Below are 22067 nucleotides of genomic sequence, written 5' to 3' on the forward strand. Positions count from 1 at the left end.
CATCCGCAATTTGTACGTAATAGTAATTGAATTCATTATGTAATCGGATTGAGGGCGTGTATCTATTAGTGCTCCCTGTATTATCCGATATTAATCGCTTCCAGGTTCATCCATTCAAAGCGTTCCATTGAAATTTTTTTAATATTTTCTCATGTTCGTTTAGGAGAGCGTTGCGTGCGGTTTATTTATATACAATGAGATCAAAAAACGGGTACAAAACGGTGAAAAAGAATAAGGGTGGTGCTAATAATAACAATAACATGGAACGTCTCTCACATTTGTATCCATTACGAAGGGTTGTGCGAGGGGAACATTAAGCAGGGCGTCTTATAAATTCGCGTGGTAAAATAAGGACCAATTACGGACCCCACTTCCATCCCTCGGTGCAGGGGACACGGCTACCCACCATAAATTTACCGTCACACTGCCCCCAGAATGTCCATATATAACACCTTTGGGGATGTTGTGGTTTTTCATGATTTTACTCCAACTTTTCTAGGTTCTTTTTTCGGTGTGTAACAAATTTAACAACCCCAAATAAAGTGCATTATAATTAAAATTAAAAATAACGTAAAACAACGTTATTTAGTAACTCTTAAAAGTGTAAATCGGTGTAGGATTACTTCTCGCCAATTTTTATCACGGGGGTGGCCAGGATTTTGCACTTAACCCTTAACAGGATTACAGGCTTTAAGGATAATCCCTTAACGCCCGTGCAAGAGAAGGGCACTAGAATGCACGTTCCTCTTCTTCCACAACCTTTGAATCTGACGAAGGTCATAACCTTTATCAATCATTCAATTAATGCGGTCGCTTTTTTATAACGGAGTTTTAATTGCAATATCTCTTCTCAGCCGCAATCCGATCATTACCAGCACAACTAAATATATATTCTAACGGTAGCTTTATGCCCGTTGGGTTACTATTTTGAAACGGTTGCATATCCCTCCTTATCTTAGTCACGTCTAGTAGTCGACGTCGACGTCCTCGTGACCAAAAGCAACGGATGGAAATATGAAACTCCGAGGTCGGCTTTCGTAAGCTCGTTAGAATGTCCATGCTCATTACAACAAAATAACCGTCCTTTATTCGGCCAACTTCTCCTCCTTCTGCTTCAATCCCCACTGATAAAGAAGACGCCACCAGTCGGATTTTCTCGTTTCCCAGGAGATGGCAACTACAAGGACGACGACGGCAGAGACTATGAGGACACCGTCCAAGAGGGAACAAACGTAAAAAGGGGATGTATCCGGGCGACCCCGGTGTTCGTTTACACGAGGCATTACCATCACAATAGAAACGGCAAGGAGAGTGGGCGTAAAGGGGAACGGTGGGCGGATTCAGATCGGCTTTGCATCTATTAGGAGCAGTATGTAGGTGATGTAGGAGATTTAGCGCGCTCTAGAGGAGCCAAGGAAGATTTAAGGAGCGTTTAAATCGATTTTGCAAGTCGAGGGACGACGGCAGTTGTTCCGCCACTGTTGTTTTTTTTTTCGATCGCGCTCACCCTGTCTAATGGATTTTCGGCTCCAGCTGTAAATCTTTCTACATTTCCCCCACACCGGAGCATGTCACCGCTTCCCTGTCCAACCGTTTGTCTTTGACCGAGAGAACCACTTTAACCAGATTGCGATAATATTAATTCTTTTCTGATAAATCTATGATATCATCATTGACCATATCATATCCTGGTATTAACGGGTGTACAGAAATAGATTAAAAAATCGCAACATCGAGATTTTCATCGAAGAAGAAACGAGTTTTTACTCCAAAAAACAGTTTATCTAGTACGGAATGTTGAGAGAATGCTAAAACAAGAAATTTCAAAACTAGCTTATCCCTATCCGGAGAGTATCAATAGAAAGGAGGATGAGGGAATTATTCAAATTTACCTGGAAAATTGCATTCAGAGGGAAATGTCGAAGAAAAATTTAAGACCTGAAACTGGAACGATAGTAGAAGCTGAAAAATTCATTATCAATGAATTTCTACATCAAACCACTGATCTACTTGTCGCTACTTGTTGTAGCGATTGTTATGAAACGCTACGTTATGTTTTCAACATTTACATAAAATCAGGTAAAGTGCCAAGTAGATGGAGAATCAGAAAGTACTAAATCTACAAAAAGATTATTTCGGGAAAAGAAATTCTTTTTCAGAACTTCTTTTTTTTTCCTGATCCTTATGCCTGATGGCGTCGGATAAATCGTTTTCCTATTCCTCCATATAACTCTTCCACTCCCTCCGGTTCCTGGCTAATTCCTTTTCCTCTTATCCTTATCCTTTGCTTTAAATACCTTTTTTACTATTGTGTTATGTTCCATTCTAAGTATGTAGGCGTACCAGTTTAGTTGCTTGCTCTCTATTTTACTGATTATCCCCTCTTGATCTACTCCCAGTCTTTTTTCCTCATTCCTTATCCTATCTCACTTTGTCTTCCCCACAATTTTCTGTAAATATTTCATTTCTATTGCTGTGATCTTTCCTTCTTGTTTATCTTGGAGTGTCCATGATTAACTGGAATATGTTAATATTATGCATATGTCACCGAGTTGTATACTTTTAATTATATCTTTTTATCTATCTCCTTTTTCCCAAAAATGGTTCTGGTTAGGGTATGATAAACGTTGTTTGTTTTCCTTATTCTTGCATTTATCTTTTACACCTTAATAAATATTTCTTTCGGGTTATTTCTTATTTCCTTTTTATTTATTATCACGATTTTACATTTATTTACGTTCAATTCTAGGCCCATCTTTTCAATTTCTTCTGTCCATATTTTAACCAACTTTCTTGCCTTTTTACGGTTCTCTGCTATCAGCACTATGTCGTCATCATATAGTAAATTATCTATTTTTATCAACTTTTATAACCTACCCATTTATTTGTTCTTGTTCTTGTATTTTTTATCGCTCTGTGCATTAATATTATAAATAACAAGGTGCTTAGGCTATCGCCTTGTTTTATTTCCTTGCTCATTTCAAAAGTTTTTGATGTTTTTCCCTACATTTTTACTATGCCCTTGATTTTCTTGTACAGGTTTTCAATTATTTTTGTTAGTTTTTGTGGCACCATTAGTTGTTCTAGACACTTCTATATAATACTATGGTTAACTTTGTCAAAAGCTGCTTTTAGGTCCAAGAATATTAGGTATAGTTCATTGCCTGTCTCTATTTTCCCTTCAATGATGTTTCGTTCGTTTGGTTGCTTGTTCATCTTCTAGTTTATTTTCCACTACTCTTAACCTTTTTTCTATCATCTTTGTGTATAATTTGTAACTTCTAGATGATAGGCATATGGCTCTATAATTGTCACAGTTCGAGTAGCTTCCTCTTTTATGTATTGGTAAGATGATATTATCTTCACAATCTTTCGGGATTGTTTCAGACTCCCATGCGGTTTTATATATATACTTAGAAGCCACTCCTTCTCTTTTATTCCCAAATAGTTTATCATCACCGGATCTATCTTGTCTTTGCCGCAAACCTTGTCTGTTTTCATCTTCATCATTGCCTCTCCTCATTCTTCCATTGTTATTTTTTTAGTTGCTATGTCTATAGTCTCTTCCCTTATTTCATCTTCTCTTCTCTCCTCCATTGTTTGTGTCCGTTTTTCATCCCTGAACTTTTCTGCATAAAAATCCGCCCATATATTCAGAATTTCCCTTTTTATCCCTCTTTATCTCGTTGTTTTTATCTTTGACAGCTTTTATTTGTTTCCTTAGATCTCCCTTTAGTATTCTTATTTGATTCCAGAATGTATGTTTCACTTAAGCTTGTTCCACAATGAAGGAATTTAGAACAATGAAATTTGGCAGATAACCGTTGTTAATAAAATGACACTTTTTGACGATTTTAATAACCCGAAAATATTAAAAACAAGGCATCAGAACTTTTTAATACGTCTACATTTTTCAATTTAAATAGAGGCATTCAAAACGCAACTTTTTTGTCTCATAACATTTTCTCCTAAAATTGTTAGTTTGATCACAAAAAAATAAAATAATACACAAGTTCAAGTAAATTAATTCAGAGATTGGTTATTATTACTTTATCACTCAAAGAAATGAAGTTATGTCAAATTGATCTCAGCATTATTTTATTTTTTGTGATCAAAGTAACAAGTTGTAAAATGTCAAGAGATAAGAAAGTTACAAATTTTTTTCCCTTAACTTTAGAAGACTATAACTTGGAGGTGAAGGGGTTTTGAACAAAAAGTTATATGAAAGACTCCCCTTAATTTTCATTCAATTTAGAAACATCCTGTATACTTAGAAGCCACTCCTTTCCTTTTATTCCCAAATATTTTATCATCTCCGGATCTATCTCGTCTTTTCGGCAAACCTTGTCTGCTTTCATCTTCATCATTGCCTCTCCTCATTCTTCTATTGTTATCTCTTCAGTTGTTATGTCTGTAATCTCTTCCCTTATCTCATCATCTCTTCTCTCCTCCTTTGTTTGTGTCCGTTTTCTATCCTTGATCTTTTCCACATAAAAATTCGCCCATATATCCAGAATTTTCCTTGCTAGGTGTCTTTATCTCGTTGTTTTTATTTTTGACGGCTTTTATTTGTTTCCTTTGATCTCCCTTCAATTTTCTTATTTAATTCCAGAATTTCCTGTTATTCGATCCGTATGTTTCACTTGAGTTTGTTCCGAACTCTTTCCAACTTTTCTCTTTCGGCTCCCTTACCATATTCTTAGCTACATCTCTATCCTCTTCCGAATTTGTTCTTATGTATTTCTTATATGACTCTTTCTTCTTCTTCATTGCCTGTCGAACCTCTTCATTCTGCCAGTGTGTTCTCTTTGTCTGATTATTATATTTTCTCATCCCACACACCTCCATAGCTTTATTTGGCATTATCTCTTTAAAAATTCTCCATCATTCTTCCAGTGTTAAATTCTCTGTTTGTTCTAGTTTTTGAAATTCGTTGTTTGTTTTTTGTTGGTATTTTAGTCTTTTTTCCTCCTACCTTAGTCTATGGATGTTTATTTTCGTGTAGGTTCTCATCTCTTCATTAATAGTTGCCATGACTAGTCTGTAGTTGGTTCCCATTTCTGCTTCTGCTTCAGTCTTTACTTCCAATCAATAAGTCGTTTATTTGACAAAATTCTAGCATTCCTTGCCCATAACTTTCCTATTTTCTCCTTGATTTTCCTTGCGTTTATCCATTTCTGCCATTTTCATCCTCAATAAAGTCTCCTCATCTTCCTACACTTATTTTTTTGAATTTACCTCATAAGGCCTCTACAGACGGACGTTTATGTCCGCGTTGATGTATGCACATTCAAAAACGTTAATGTGTATGCAGAAGAACGTCACCTGTTTGAGTGCACACTCAAAAAGAACGACGCACAAAATTTCTGTCGGCTGTCGGGATTCGCTCTCAAGTCTCAACGTGTGGATGTAAATTGTGCGACGTTCATCAGTAGCGTCCAGTGCCCAGGTAAGTTCCATGTTTATTAGTACTACCAAATAAAGCAATGCATCATACATCGGCTAAAAGGAGATTTAAGAAAAGAAATTCTACCTCACTTGTAGACAAAGCTGATCAAATTTTGAATGTTGTTAGTGCAAGATTGAATGATCCTGGCGTGACGAGTTTTCGATTATAGGGAAAAATGTTGCTGCGAAACTTCGGAAATTGTCAGCAGAGACCAAGATTTATACGGAAAAACTAATAAATGACCTATTATTCCAAGCAGAACTTGGAAAAATTTCCGAAAATACGAAAATTATAACAGAAATAATCCAGCCAACAGGACGCAGTAACACCTTTAACCATCACGATTTGAACCAATTAGCAACAAATAACTTAACTTATCAGTTTCCTTTTGAATCTTCGGCTGAGCAAAATACGACTTCAACGTATTTTTCTGGGTATAGTCCCACATGATTTGTATGAACAATTAATATATATTTTTTTTAATACCCAATCATGTTTCTGTTACTTTCTAAAATAAATGTTTTTCTTACCTTCATGTATTCTTTATGCAGCACTTCATATATAGCTTCACATGTTTCCGGAATTATTGGACATAAGGATTGTGCAGATATTGCAGTGGTAAATTTCAAATGTTGGTAGTTTCGTCCAGTCACTAAATATCTTATTGTTGCAGTTAATCGTTCGTGTACACTTATTGCCGGTCTCATGATTGTATTTTGACGTTGTATCAATGGAGTTACCATCTTCAACAGTAGCGAATAAGTATCTTCATCCATTCTAAGATAATTACGCCAATCATCCGGTTCTATTGTCAATTCTGCCAATAGGTTAATGTGAGAAAACCTTTGCCGTTGCAGAAGCCAATTTTTACACCACACGCGGCTAGTTTTATTTTTCTTATTCTTGATTTTGAGCACATTAGCGCACGCCACTGCTGCCAACGCTAAGTCAACCACTTCCTTGGACATCGTTCAGCCACTAAGCAAAACTGCGGATTTTGTACGTGCATCTGTACGGTGACCTAGCATACGTTTTTGTATGCACGTTTTTGGATGTGCAAACATCAACGCGGGCATAAACGTCCGTCTGTAAAGGCCTATTATCCTCTCTAGGTTAGGTCCTCTAGGACTGTAAACCGTTTTGGGCTTTTCTTTATGTTATTCAATTGTTATTGTGTTTTCGTGCTATTTATTGAATAATTAGGATTTCTCAGGAAAAATAAGGTAAGATTATTTATTTACTTAATTGTTTATATTAATAACATAAATGCGATCTTAACGAAATTTACATGTTTTATAACTTAGAACTGTTATAGAGTTTGCAGATTTTTGACAAATAATGTAATTATCCAATTTACTTAAAAAATTAATATAGTCTAGGTTTCCTTTATTTATACATTTTATTGTAAAAAAATATATATATTTTATCACGAAAACAGATGAGGGGTATCGGATTTATATCGGAATCTTGTATGTACTAATAGTCAATAAGCAAAAATTTATAATAAAATTTTAAAATTAATGAAATAATAATAATTAGAATTAATAAATTTTAACATATTCTTTTTAGCTTATCAAAAATGGATTTAAGAAAATTTTTAACTGTTAATAGTGCATCCACTACAGCTGCTGACGAGGCTAATTTTAGTAGTAGTTCCAGCATGGATGAACCTCCGGCAAAAAAGGCGAAAATTAATTCAAGAAAGTATAGTGAAGATTACCTTAATTATGGTTTTACATGGACAGGAAGCGTAGATACCCCATTGCCTTTATGTGTTGTTTGTGGGAATACAAAAACAAACGGAGCAATGGTTCCTAGCAAACTAAAACGGCATTTGGAAAAAGTTCACCCAAGTTTGGTGTCCAAATGCAAAAATTATTTTGAACGATTAATAACTAATAGTGCCAAACAATCCCAAAAATTCGAAAAAGCAGTAAGGGTGTCAGATAAAGCACAAATTGCGTCTTACGAGGTAGCCCAACTTATTGCACAGAAGATGAAACCTCATTCAATTGGGGAAACGGTAATTGGCCCTGCTTGTCGAATAATGGTGAAATGTATGTTAGGGAAAGAAGCAGAAACTGAAATAAACAAAATCCCTCTCTCCAACGACACCATTAGTCGACGAATTGCTGATATGTCGGAAAACATAGCAAAAAATGTTCACCAAAAACTTAACAATAAAATATTTGCCCTACAAATAGATGAATTAACAGACATTAGCGGAAAAGCACAATTAATGGGATTTGTACGCTTAATTAACGGGGATTCAATTATAAATCAATTTTTATTTTGTCAAGAATTGTCGGGGAGGACAACGGGTAAAGAAATATTTGATTGCGTCGACAATTTTTTCAAAAATTCCAATCTCTCCTGGAACTTTTGTACAGGAATTTGTACAGACGGTGCTCCTGCAATGGTCGGTAATGAGAAAGGGTTCTGGACGTACGCGAAACAAAAAAATGCTGATATTATTACTACTCATTGTATAATACATCGAGAAGCTTTAGTAGCCAAAACTCTTCCTACGGAACTAATATCTGTTTTGGAAGATGTGATAAAAATAGTCAATTATATTAAAAGCAGACCATTAAAATCACGGTTATTCAAAGAATTATGTGACAGCATGGAAGCTAATTACAATTGCTTATTATTGCATAGTGAAGTTCGATGGCTTTCTAGAGGACGAGTTTTAGCTCGTGTGTATGAGTTAAGAGAAGAACTTTGTGTATTCTTTAAAGAAGAAACGACTATGGGAGAAAAGGAGAAAAGAAGAATTTTGAAAACACAACAATTTTATGACTGTTTGAGCAATGAATTGTGGTGTGTTACCTAGAACATATCTTTTCACATCTTAACCATTTAAATTCAAGTTTGCAAGGACGACACGAAAATATTTTAACATCAACGGACAAATTAACTGCATTTAGTAATAAGTTATGTTTATGGTCAAAAAAAGTCGGCGAGAACAATTTAGAGATGTTTGCCAAAATTCCTGACGCTAAGAGAAATTTAGTGGCACCTTTGGTCAAAAGTCATTTAGACACTCTTCGGCAAGCAGTTGCCAAATATTTTCCATCCATCCATATAGAAAAACATGACTGGATTCGAAACCCTTTTACTGGTAATACGTCAGACAGCAATCTTTGTCTTGAAGAGGAGGAAGAACTAATCTCACTCTCTTCTGACCGAACATTAAAATTAAAATATTCAGAACTTCCACTCGATACATTTTGGATATCAATTCATGATGAATATCCAAAATTATTTAAAAGAGCAATAAGTATTTTGCTCCAGTTTTCAACATCCTATTTGTGCGAATTAGGATTTTCAACATTAACAACCATAAAAAATAATAAACGATCGCAATTGAAAAATGTTGAGGACGAATTGAGAGTTGCTCTCTCAACAATAAAACCAAATATAGAAGAGATAACAAAACATCGTCAATCACATATTTCTCACTAAAATACATGTTTATTACAGGTTTCTTTATTTTGTATTTATACTATTAATTATTACTCATTTTTTATTTTATTATAGGAAATGTTTCTATATTGTTCTTATATTCATATTATAATAAATCTTTCTTTTAAATTCTTTTCTATTTATTTATTTATAGTTAAAAGTAATTTTTTTAAAGTTGGTGTGCCCTCAATAAAAATTTTTTTCGCAAATGTGCCGCGAGAGAAAAAACTTTGAGAAACACTGGCCTATAGTATACAATAGTTTAAAAATTACTTTATGAGATGGTTAAAGAGAAGCAATTATTTCTAATTGGTCTATTGCATTAACGCCAATTTGAGTAATTTGCAATTTTAGGTTATACATGGTTATAATATAATATTGAAAGGCTGATAGAACGTATACGGAATTTCCGAAAATTAATTTTCACGATTCAGTGCGTCGTGGCAAAGCGGAACTGATGAAATTCTGCGTAAACCTCCCGTGCTGTTGGTGCTGGTTTATGCGAGATTTTCGACGATTTTTTTACGGACGAATTTAAGCCGTTCGATTGATCGTATCCAGATTGGTTACTATAATCCGTCCGTTGTAGCGGTGTAGTGCGCAAATTATTTCGTTATCGATTCCAGGTGAGCAATCTGGTAACTCCGACAGACATGGTTTAAAATTAAAACTGTAAACCGATTATACAATTGAATTTTTAATTTTGATTTCCTAGTCAAACAGCGATATAAACAATTTTGTTTAGATATGAAAGGGGAGAAATGTGAAAGGAATTTTATCAGATTCACCACAAACAATAATACATCAGCGGCGCCCGCTGGTATGGGGTTACAAGAAATGCGCACAATCAGCATATATACGCCAACGTCCACACGACGACTTCTGGTCGGTCGCATAGCTTCGGGAGAGACATACGTAGCATTCGTGAAAACTGCAACGGTCAGCTTCCCATTCGCATTTTAAGGGAACGACCGAAATTATTTCGATAATGGCCTCGTGCATAACGGCCGTCCGAGAGAGGACAAAGGAATCTCTTACCACTCGCGCGATATGACTAACGCTTTTCGCATGATGGAAGGAAGCGGTTAAATCACGTCCTAGGAATGTAGCTTTTATCCCGCCATCGAATCAGCCGCGATTCGAGACGGATCATTTGGGCGGATTAAGCGACAACCAGTCGAGTTGTTGTAAGACCGTCGCGTAACGGTATCTCTTTGTGTTGGCTAACGAACCTCTGTGCTGGTGCTAACAATCCGAAGGTCGCCGCGGCGGCAAAGTAAAATGCCAAAGTTACGTTTTCTGTATGTGATCCTTCAAGAAAAAGTTTTATAAAACAAAAACTAAATTAAAAAAAAAAAAGAGAAAAAAGGGGCAATTGAAGAAGATGCTACAAACCGGGAGTGAATCAAATTAAGCAACCGACGGAATTGTAATATGACCCAGGGCATTAGTTTCGCTCAAACTTCGCCCGCTAATGCAGTCCTGTCGGGGCCGTGGCCGCCTTCTTCTTCGCCGCTCTCATCCTGCCGGAGAGCGCCGCCGGCGATCCTCCAGCTGCCTGGTATGAACCAGGAATGTAAAGCAAAGTACGCTTCCGGCATTCGACGTTCAAAAATTCCCCAACTGGAAGTATGCGTTTCCCAATGATTCTGTTGGGTTTCGTACTTTTTCGACCTACCCCAACTTTTGAAGGTGTAATTAATTTCAAGCATAACGAAGGGCTATGTAATAACTCTGCATACGTTGAATAACTTTCAAAATGCAATTTTTTTAACATCTATAATACTTAAAAATTTTCATTATTTTAATTATGACATAATTAATTTAGATTCAACCTAAATGTGGAATCGTTCATGTATTCGAACGAAACATTGCGCACGTTTGTACATATTAGACTCGTGCCCTGAATTGCATTTAGTAGTACCAAAGCAAGCTGTCAATGCTCCCGCATGTATACGGTTATGGGAAATGATCGCTATCTTCTTATTAATTGCTGTCGCTCTGATAGTAATTAGCGGGAGTGCGTTCCGCTCTGGGAAAACGTTCCAAACGTTTACAGACGGTTGTATTGTCATTGCGAACGTTCCGAGGATTATTTTGAACCCATTCAATTAACGCAGTTAATATCATATGTTGTATTAAGCGGAATGAAGGTTTTGTGAGGTTGGACTGAAGTTTTAATGACATTATAAATTGCTATTTAGCTTTAAGGCAAATAAGTGCAAGTACAATTGGCAATATTATTTGTGCCCAACCCAAAGTAATTTATATGATAACTACTAATAAATAGGTTCTGGTTTGTTAATTATTATAATTGGTACTCTCGTTTTTTTGTATACTATTGTTTTATTACCTGAACATCTGAGAACGCGGCCAAGAACCCCTCCGGCATTTTAGATCGCGTTCGCGACTCGTTCGGGGACCTATCTTCAGGACGTCATCCCAAATGTACCCGAAAACCGTGGGTCGCATAGCTAACACACTATCACCACAGTCAAAAACTTCTGCACTGCACTTCTTTTCTAATCTTTATCTTCGTTTTTTATTACTATTTATATAAAAAATATTTCACAATCAAATTAAATCTTTTTTAACTCTTTAACTTTTTTTTTAACTTTCCTTTTGTAATTTTAAACCAAAACACACACGAATAAGGGAAATTTAGAGTTAACTAAAAGTGTCTATTGTGGAGGTAATCATCTCCAGGCGCGGGACACGTGCGGTTAAGTGGGCGCGGGTACCACTTGGTACCGAAGGAGGCTGGTGGCCGAGAGTGGTTCGGGCGCGACTGAAAGCGGTTGAACCAACCAACAATCGCTCGCTGCTCAGATGGTTGGCACCGGGTCTTTTCGAGTGTGTGTGCCCAGCGAAAACCGGTTCCTGCTACTGTTGCAGAGAGAACCCGGGATGTCCTGCATTTTGCCGTCGTCGTTGACTGTGGCTACGGTTTGGTCCACGGGCGACGTGCACGTGTGAGTAGTGCTACGTGTACTCTTTTAAACAGGACCGTAATAAACGTCTAATTACAAATTTTAACATTTATTTATCATAAAGGAAATCAATTCAATTTAACAATAACCAAGAAGATTACCGGCGAGACGATAGCAACAAACCGCTCAGCAACAAACTTTTTCCTTTATATTTAAACCTACTTCTAGGACCCATATCTTTGTTATCTAGAAAGATAACGAAAAACTAAGCACACGGCTGGAAAACTTGGCCTTTTCTCTATCTTAAACCATGTTTTCGTCCGCCGATATATTAATAATAAGAGCAGAAAAAATAAGAAACGTAGCTCTGCATTCAATTCACCTCAAAATTACCAAACTTCACGGCTTTATGCAGCCGTTACCAGATGGAAATTCAATAAATGGCTTACATATTCGGAAAGTGCTGACTTGGGACTATCTTATTCCGAGTTTTCGTCCGCCAATATCTATCAGCGTCTGTAAGAAAAACGCACCTGAAAAAGCCCCTACCGATGAAAACACGCAAATATTTCTTTCACTAATAACTGTCCTATTTGACAGGGGGAAAACTCTACAACTATATTCAGCTTATGGGAAATTTCCTGCTCTTTCCAACGATGTCTGACACACCGTGATGCACAATCCTTTTTTCTCACTATGAACTACCTAAACCACGAATTTTTGCCGCGGCTAAACCACGCTTGGGTCAATAACTCTCTTATATGAAGGGAAGAAAACTCTAGAACTATATTCATCTTATGGGAAATTTTCTGCTCTTTCCAATGGTGTGCGACGCACTTCGCTTACGCATTTGCATACGCGTTTTTTACATTGATAAACCAAATAACTTAAAATGCAAAGGTTGGTAACGTTACCAGATTCAAAACCATCAAACTTGTTTTCATCCAAGAACTTGTTTTCTGAAGAAGGCCGGCTTTCACCGGCCGTGAAAGCCTTCGTACTTATGTATATGTTTTTAAACGGTTTTAAATAATTTAAGAGTGAATGAAAAATTATTTGTCAACATGAAATGAAGTTAGGATTCTCTCTCTGGTAAAACTTTGTCCCAATTTTTCCTTCATCAAATAAGAAAGTTAGGATAAGAAGTGATTGCGTTCTGCTACCTGTAAGTTGTCTTTCAGGTGTGTTTCTTTTACAGACGCCGGCAGATATTGCCGGACGAAAACTCGAAATAAGACAGGCCAAGGTTAGCTCTTTTCGAATATGTAATAGTAAATCATTTGTTGAATTTTCTTCTGATAACGGCTGCACAAAGCCTTAAAGTGGGGCAATTTTAAGGTGATTTAAATGTAGTGTGTCGTTTCTTATTTTTTTCTGCTCTTATTATTAATATATCGGCGGACGAAAACATGGTTTAAGATATAGAAAAGGCCAAGCTTTCCAACCGTGTGCTTAGTTTTTCGCTATCTTTCTAGATAACAAAGATATGGGCCCTAGAAGTAGGTGGAAATATAAAGGAAAAAGTTTGTTGCTGAGCGGTTTGTTGCTATCGTCTCGCCGGTAAGAAGATTATAGAAACAAATATGATATAGTAATGATCGAGGACCATCTGGTTTAATCCTTAATTGGTCTAATGGGAATGATTTCACAAAACTTTTTTAAATAAAAAAATAATCATGTGATTTTAAGGCTTCAATATCATATTTTATTAACTTTAGAAAACACTTTAAAAGCAAAACCTAATATATAAATAACCTAATATCAACAACATAACAACGCAACGTATATATTCCAATAATACCTCTCTGTGAAGGAACTAAGAATGAGTGTCACATATACAGTGTATGGTCTTGCAATACGCGATTTGGGTATTGCAAGACCAATACTGTGATATTGGTTGCATACATGCAATAATGACATCGGGTACGATAATTAATTAACACACTGTATTTTTATTGCACAAGTTACATAATTTCCTGCTTTTTTTATCATTTTTTTCTGGGTTATAGGTGACACCTTCCTTGTTTCTTAATTTTATTATTGGATGGAATCCTGGGTCGGTATTTGCAGGAGTGACATCAATTAATCTCCTCTTTAGAGGTCTAGGAGTAGTTACAATGGTTCTTCTAAAATTTAATTGTTCTTCAACTAATTTAAGAGCCATTTCTTTGAGAAATGTTCTTCGCAACATTTTGTCTTTCTCATTTTTCTTGTAATTATAAAGTACAAATGCGTTTATGCCTGCAATGTTTAATAAGGCAAAAAATAAGGTTAGTGGCCACAGGCTCTTTGTTCTTCGTGAACAGGAGTATGCGGCAGAAACCTGGTTTATATCTTTGGTGACGTTGTAAAATCTTATCACTTCTATTTTCTGAACCGCAGATGACTGATCGATCGTAGGGTGATCATGAAAAGTCGAAACAAGTATAACCGATTTATACTTCTCTGCTACATACGATACCAGCAGCATTTTGTCTTTATATCCAAATAGACTGGTTTTTGCTTGGCGATACCAGCTTGGTAAATATTCATAAGAAATTTCCCTCTTATCTTTTTTTTTAAGTACCAACAAGGGTAAGAGAATAATTATTGAGCAATTCCAGAGCCAGTGGAATACTGGTATACCATAACTTTTTATTTGTAGTAATATTTCTATTTGAACCTTTGATGAGTATAACAATTCTCTTCACTACCTCACCATGCGGAATTGCTCTTTGCACTTGTACCATGCGATTGAGCTCCAGTGTAAAATTCAAGGATATACGTATCCTTGATTATCCTCGCCCTCGAAACCAGAATAAACATCTCGTCAATAGTGAGATATTCCCCTGGTGAATAGTTGTTGTTGCATTGTTCAACGAATATAGTGAATATATCTCTTATATGTGTCATCTTGTTTATAGACGATCTGGTCTGCTTGTCAGAGAATCAAGTCATAAGCATCTCATTAAAAAGAAAAACCTCTTGGACCTCATGTATAAGCGAACAAATTCAATTCCAGTGCCATCGGTATTCCACATATCCAGAAAACTAAGATGGGAAGCTCTCAACATTACACTCATTATTAAAATACCAATAAATATATAAAATATACTAATAAATACCAAATTAATACAAGAACTTCATGTGCGGAGATCGGAGTTGTTGCAATCCTTGCTCTTGTTCTTCTTGGAGTTGGAAAGTCTTTTTTCCACTTAAAGGTTTTATCTGTTCCTACAAAATAACTTTTAGTAACTGTTTCTTCATCTTCGCTTGATTCAGAGTTAGAATTAGCCTCCATATCGTTAGATTCAACTTCCACAGGATTCACGCGATCTTCTTCATTCGCTTTCAAAGTTATTATATATTCATTTTGCACTATTTCCTCTAGTACGTTCTGTTAGAGGTCTACGCATTTCATAGGAGTCCAACACGGTGTAACTACGAAGTTTTTAAGGTTAGATTTGTGTATTAACGTTTAAACAAATATTTAAACCCAAATACTGCTAACGACAGCGAACTCACTGGGGATAAAATGAATCACGCAATTAATTTTAATCGCGTGGAGTGTAAATGAGATTTTTAATTTATTTTCAAAAAACTAACAACTCTAAATCAAAACAAAAGTCGGTGAACTGTTGTTTACATACTAACAAGAAATGACATAAATGCGCGTACTTTTGCAGGGTTGCACTTTACTGGAATCACTTGCACCCCAAGGGTTAAATCGATTAGAGTAATAATAGATAAGAACGAATAACAGGTTGTTTTTTTCTTCAAAATTGGCAATATTAGTATTCGTTACTCTGAACAAAAGACACACATATTCAATAAAAGAACATCTTCTCAACAAGCCATATTTTGTCATGCTCTAAGCTCTCAGCCTTATATGAGTTAAAAAATAAAGTGTTGATCAGAATCCATTTTTGTGAAAAGTTAGCGTTATTGCTATTTAAAAGATGTGATTGATGAGATGTGGATGAACACTGTCCGTATAAGTTTTTGCCTTAGATTAACTTTGAAAAAGCTGATGCACCATAATTATTAACCTGGTTGCATTCAAAATTCCCACTCAATCTTTTGTATAGAGTTTGAGATTGTAACTAAATAAGTAGTTCCCCTAGTTTTAAATATTGCAATTATTGCTATTCCTTAACGAAATAGCAATTGAAACGCAGTTGATATGTCATTGGAATAAGTCCGAACTCCCGAATATTGAACCAAATAAAACTCCAATAGAAAAGTTTTTTTAAGCATAAACAGCCTGAAAAACTAATTTATTTCAGTTTATATTATTATGTGTTTCCCATTTTTTAAGAAAAATAGATTTTCTATAATCGCATTTCAAAACTAAATACAATACAATTATTAATATGAAATATCCAAATGTGTTGTTCGTTCAATTATAATTATCACAACGTGATATGATTTGATTGTCTCTAGGGATTCAATGGATTCATGCTATAATATTGCTATAAGCTCCTTTCGGGATTGATACATCACAATTTCGTTTGATAATCGCAACCGAACAGTACGAATTTCGTAGTTTTGCGAGGTCGGCCGAAAAGCTGGACATAATGAACAAAAGCTTCCTCCGGTGTCAGTCAAAATGACGAGGAGATCACCACCGGGAATAGATTGAAATGTACCTAAATAAGTAATTGATATAATTGAACGTATGTTGTATAGGCGTGCAGTAAATATTGATTGGTTTAAATTTAGATTTGATATTTTTATTAAAAATTCGTTTTGATTAAAAAAATTAATTTATTTTAAAAATGAGATTCGTTTGCGGTTATTTCATATTTTCCTCCCCTTTTTCAATATTTGTCGTACACGGTACGTTTATTCCATGTTTCGGAAGTCAAATATTGCCACAATATGAACAAGCCGCCTTATTGACATCACCGCCTTGAGTTTCCCCTCTAAATTCGCAAAAACCTAAACTCGGAAGACAGAAAGAATATACACGAACTTCAGTTGGAGGTAATTTCATATTTTTCTTATTACCGCCTTTTCCCACACCCTTTCTTTCTTCTTTCCTTTTCTTTTCGCAAAGTTAGCAAAATTCTTTCTACATCCACTCAGTTTTAGTTAACATTTTTGTACAGATCCGTCGCCTGGAGAGAAGTTAACGTCGAACGAACACTATAAACTGGGTCAAGTCGGTCTCTTCTCCGTGAATATGGACGATGGGAGTCCCGTAGGACACAAGACATCGTCTATCGGAGCTGCATTGGCGATATCCTACATTCGCTTGGGGTCCCTGGAAACAATTGCTAGTTTGCGTACGACGACGACATCGCCCATCCCGTTTGGGGGGCAACACAACAATTATGACGATGCAGTTCCTACCGCATTGTTCTCGAAGACGGGTTCGGTGTAGTTAACTTCCGCAGGAGAATGCATAGCCTTCCTCTCGGGGATTCCCCTTTGGTAGTCCCTCTATGCTATCGATATGGAAACAGTTAATATTGCCGTCCTTTACAAAAATATACATCAACTCGAAGTACGTTATTAAATAAATAGGTTGTCGTTTAGACGTTTTCCTCATTGAGATGATTGAAATCTGACGTATTATGCATATGCAAAGATGTGAATCTACAGACTACGAATTAGCATACTCGGTTTTGATATAGGAACTCTGGGATGAGAAAGATGGGAGATTCAAACGATATACATGATGTGTGATGTGTGGCGGGCGCATAGCCGAGGTTTCCCTTGCTGCCGTTAGATTTTGATTTATTGGAAATAATGGGTTGCCATCAATCTTAATTAGCCTACTAGATACGTACAAGATGTAAACGTCGGGCCTATACGGACGTAGACTTACGATTGTATTATCGTTAATGGTATACGCGGCGGGGAATCAGACATTCCAACGCGGAATCGCATCGATCAAGACGACAACTAAGAGTACGGACCTGGATTTGATGAAGAAGGTCGTATTGTTTTAAGCATTCGAGAGGAAAGAAGGGCGAGCATTCGCTGAGTGTCCGTGCGAAGTGAAGAAGGTGGTAGAAGGGGGGACTCAGATGCACTCCGTCCGATATAATAACCAATAAATAACTTCATTATCTCCATATTTCCACGTTCGACGCCCACGTGTTGGGAGCCTCGGACCGATTTATAGTCTCGCCGTAATTGATTTCAGGACCGGTGCAGTGGCCGTAAATTATTTTTTAACGACTCAAAATGGTAGCAATCGCGACGATTGTTTATCTTGGTATCTTAAAAATTAAAATGAGTCCTCTTTTCCGTCGGTTATCATTTATTGGATTTTTTTTTGTTTTCGTTCGTTCTTCCTTTTTTTTTTTGGGGGGCATTAGTCGTGTTCGTCGCAATTTTCGAATGCAAATTTGCGCAGGCGGCAAATCCAACGTCCTTCGGGAACCATGCCGAATCGGGGCCCCGCAGCGGTCAGTACGAATCAAAAGTGGCAAGAATTCAATAATAAATTCGAGGTGCGCGCCCGTAACTGTCAGATTGCATTGGGAGCCATGCTGATACGAAACGACCACGAAATTGGAATCCTTTTCTGAACGACAACAGTCGTTTTTTTAAAAAATTAAAAATAAAATTATCTAATAATATAGCAAATGTGAAGTATCTTTTTTACACACAATTTTTTTAATGACGATTGCAACAATGAAAAAAAGGATATATTACTATAAGAAAAATTAATGAAGTTAACATTTACCAATTTCGACAACTGCTAGAAAGCGTGAATTGGGGTGAAATGGTATTGCTGCTTCCGCACCGACACTACTTTTCTATCCATAATTACTTTATGAAGTGTTTTACCATAGCTTTTCCAGAAAAAAACTATAATAAAAACACATATGGATCATTAACTAGATTGTCTCCACAACTAGAAGAAATAGGTCGCCTACCTTTGGATCTACTATATACCATCAATAGAGTACCGAAGAACACTTAAGTGAAAGATCTTTATAACAAAACTAGAAAGGAAGATCTGCGGTCATGACTGAAAAACAAAAAAAAACACTGTTGATGTCATTAACAATGCCAGCAATAAACAAAAGGCTATATGGCAGATGATAAATAAAGAACTAAAAGGGAAGATGGAAAACAAGATTGATAACCTTTCCAGCCTGGACGATCAGTACTTCAATAATTATTTCTCAAGGTTGCGGTGAATACAGCAAAAACTATCCCTGGACCAAATTTAAATCCCAATATGCTTGTCTCCAAAATATTGAACAAAAATCAACAATCCTTTTTTCTAAAGGCTACTACCGAACAAGAATACCTACAGACGGTTCTTTCCTTACCAAACAAGAAAACCACTGATATTTACAACATCTCTACCATTGCCATCTCTATTACATTCTTAAGAAGGTTATCGAGGTATTGGTCACATCCATTATCAATATAATAAATTGCTTCTTTACAAACGGCATATTCCCGGACGAACTTAAAGTGGTTCCAGTTTTTAAATTTGATGATCCTGATGATTGTAAGAAGGATTGTAAGGGCTTATTTTCATATTGCCGGCTATCTCAAAAATGTTCGAATCTTTATCAAAATGTAGATTGATTTGAAGGCATTATTCCAAAAACAAGACAAGTCTATAAATGATAATCTTCAGAAACTTGAAAAAACTATGTAGCTTCTTTTGTAGTGTGTGTAAAAAGATCATAATTTTTATATCGTTTGGTGTACAGCTTTTTATACTTCAATAAAAATATGCTATCAATAGTAATTTTTGGAGAAAAAAATTCTATTTTATTGCACTTGTCTGGTTCTTGCAGAAAATCATTACTAAGTTTTAACTTTTAATATTTTAACGCAGATTACAAGTTTAAAAAATAATAGTATAAGGTATGTATAACTAAAAATGGCATTCTAAATATAACAGCTTCTTAGTTATCTGCATAACCATCAGAATTATCGTCGCTATCAACCTCAATATTTCCGTCTTGAGATTGATCTTCAGAAATATTAGCATTCGAAGCTAGATCCTCCAGTAGAGACTCATTGTAGCGGCGATCAAGTGGGTTTTCAAGGTACCGTATGAGTTCTCGTAGGTTTGTTGCTTTTGCATGTTGTATGGTATGTTGTATGGTTGCTTTTGCATGGCGACTGGTAAAGCTTTCGAATGTCTAGGGTATTTACGTTGCCTCTGAAGGACTTATTGACCACAATATGCCTTTCCCATAGTCCATAATACGATTTCTGCAAATTAACATGGATATCACCTTTGTTGATCATCATCATTCTCACTTCTTGAAATTTCAGAGGAGGTTTAGGTGTTTTCAAGAAGAAAGGTTCCACAGCGCTTCTGATATTGAAGAAGTCTTTGTGGGCCATTATCTTCAGCTTAAATGGTGAGGGCTGCCAAATCACATGATCCGTAGTTATGCAGTATGTGCAGTATGTGCAATGGAAGGATCGAACTTCAGAAATTACCAATGTTACGTCTGGAGTCCCACAAATCCCAACCCACAATCAATCTGGGTCCTTTTCATTATTTATATAAATGACCTTCTTGTAAATATCTCGGCTGAAAGCATATATATATATACACCGATGACACGTCTTTCATGCTAGCATCGAAAAATAAATGTGAGCTTGAAAAGAACACTGAAATTATTATGGCTGAAGTTGTGGAATGGATTGGGGCTAATAGCCTAAAGCTACATATTAACAAGACGCAGAAACTTCTACTAACGACAAAACCTGAGGGACGGGAGTAAGAACCAATAAAATTCTTAGGAATTTCCGTAATGCCAAATCTGAACTGGAACTCTCATGTTGAATATCTTCAAACATCTCTAGCTGTTGCGATTTTTACTATCAGGCGTATTAGAACATTAGCTGGATATGAGGCAGCTGGGGCTACGTACTTTGCGAACTTTTCTAGTAGGGCATCATATGGTATCTTAATTTGGGGAACTCATCAAAGGTTCGGCGAAAGATATTTTCCTGCAACAAAAGACAGCAGTAAGGGCTTTAACGGGTGAAAAAATACCACAACCTGCAAGCCTCTTTTTCTACAACATAAGATACTTATCCTTATCCTTGATATTTATCCAAAGGTGTCTTCTTTAAGTCCATTCCTCCCAAAATTCTTTCCCAAAAAGTTCTAATATTCACTTTTACAAGACACGTTACAAATCAAATTCCCTATTATCGTATAAATACTACGCAAATCAGCACCAATCACCTAGCCGTCAAATTATATAAGAAATGCCTTATGCAAAGAAGAAAGCTGTCTAATCGCCGCTTCTTCTGACGACCGGCGCTTTCTATAATGTTGAGGAGTTTTTTCAAATGATCTCATGGCTAGTGGAATCCTATATTGGCAGATAAACCACAATTAAATACCAGACTTGATAGACTTCTACATCTTCAAAGACATCTCCTCAACTATCTGAACTACCTGGTATTCAAAATAAGATTTCTAAGGTTATGGCATTAATTATATTGGTTAAACAAAAATGTTAAAGCTCTCTGAACTCATCTCTTGGGAGTTCATTCACACATTCAAATTCTTGCCATTCGCTTCTCACTAATTCCCTCTACATATTTCTTCCACTTCTTTTTTCTGGATTATGTGCACTTAACTACCTCCCCTATGTACGCTGGCCAAACATGAATTTGCTTTAACATGTGTGGCTAAAAGAATCTTGGTTTGATTGCATGAATGGTGGAACGTATTCCGGGATAAGATAAGCTATGAATTTTGTCGAAAATTGCTTGTCTGAACTGTTGTGAAATATAAATTCTTGGAGACGATAAAGATATTTCACACCACAGTTTGATATTAGATTGTAATTAGATTGTTTGATGTGTCAAACGAAAATAATTGTTTTTTCAGTAAGTTTGACAATTCTGTGTCAGCAAGTTGAGCGTTGGTAAGGGTTAGAAAATCTGGATAAGATGAATTTAGAGATCCGCTGTTTGTTCTGGATAGAGTATCTGCGACAACATTTGAATTTCCTCTGATGTATTTGATATCTGAAGTAAATTGTGCAATATATCGGGTCTGTGGACGAAAAAATTGATGTGACAATGGGTTTGTGATCTGTATATACTGTAAATTGATTTCCATGTAAGGAATGTTTGAAAAATTTGATGACAAAGTAGATTACTATTTCTCTGTCAAAAGTTGAATATTTGGTTTGGCATGAAGTAAATTTTTTGAAAGAGAATGCTAATGGTTGAGATTTTCCATTGATGGTTTGTGTTAAAACAACTCCCATACCTGTGTTTGA

At 36.1% G+C, this 22067-nt stretch overlaps 1 protein-coding gene across 1 annotated transcript in view; it reads right to left on the minus strand.

The window, feature by feature from the left end:
- The window catches only part of LOC111421630 (EGFR adapter protein-like), a 192829-nt gene extending 181121 nt beyond the window's left edge, over window positions 1–11708 (minus strand). Inside the window, exon 1 of the mRNA XM_023054800.2 lies at window positions 11271–11708. Within this exon, the coding sequence (XP_022910568.1) occupies window positions 11271–11309 (39 nt within the window). The 5' untranslated portion in view covers window positions 11310–11708. The remainder of the gene's footprint in view (window positions 1–11270) is intronic.
- Window positions 11709–22067: the final 10359 nt, after the last annotated feature.

The sequence above is a fragment of the Onthophagus taurus genome, chromosome 3 (assembly GCF_036711975.1).
Source record: "Onthophagus taurus isolate NC chromosome 3, IU_Otau_3.0, whole genome shotgun sequence".
Classification (NCBI taxonomy): Eukaryota; Metazoa; Arthropoda; class Insecta; order Coleoptera; family Scarabaeidae; genus Onthophagus; species Onthophagus taurus.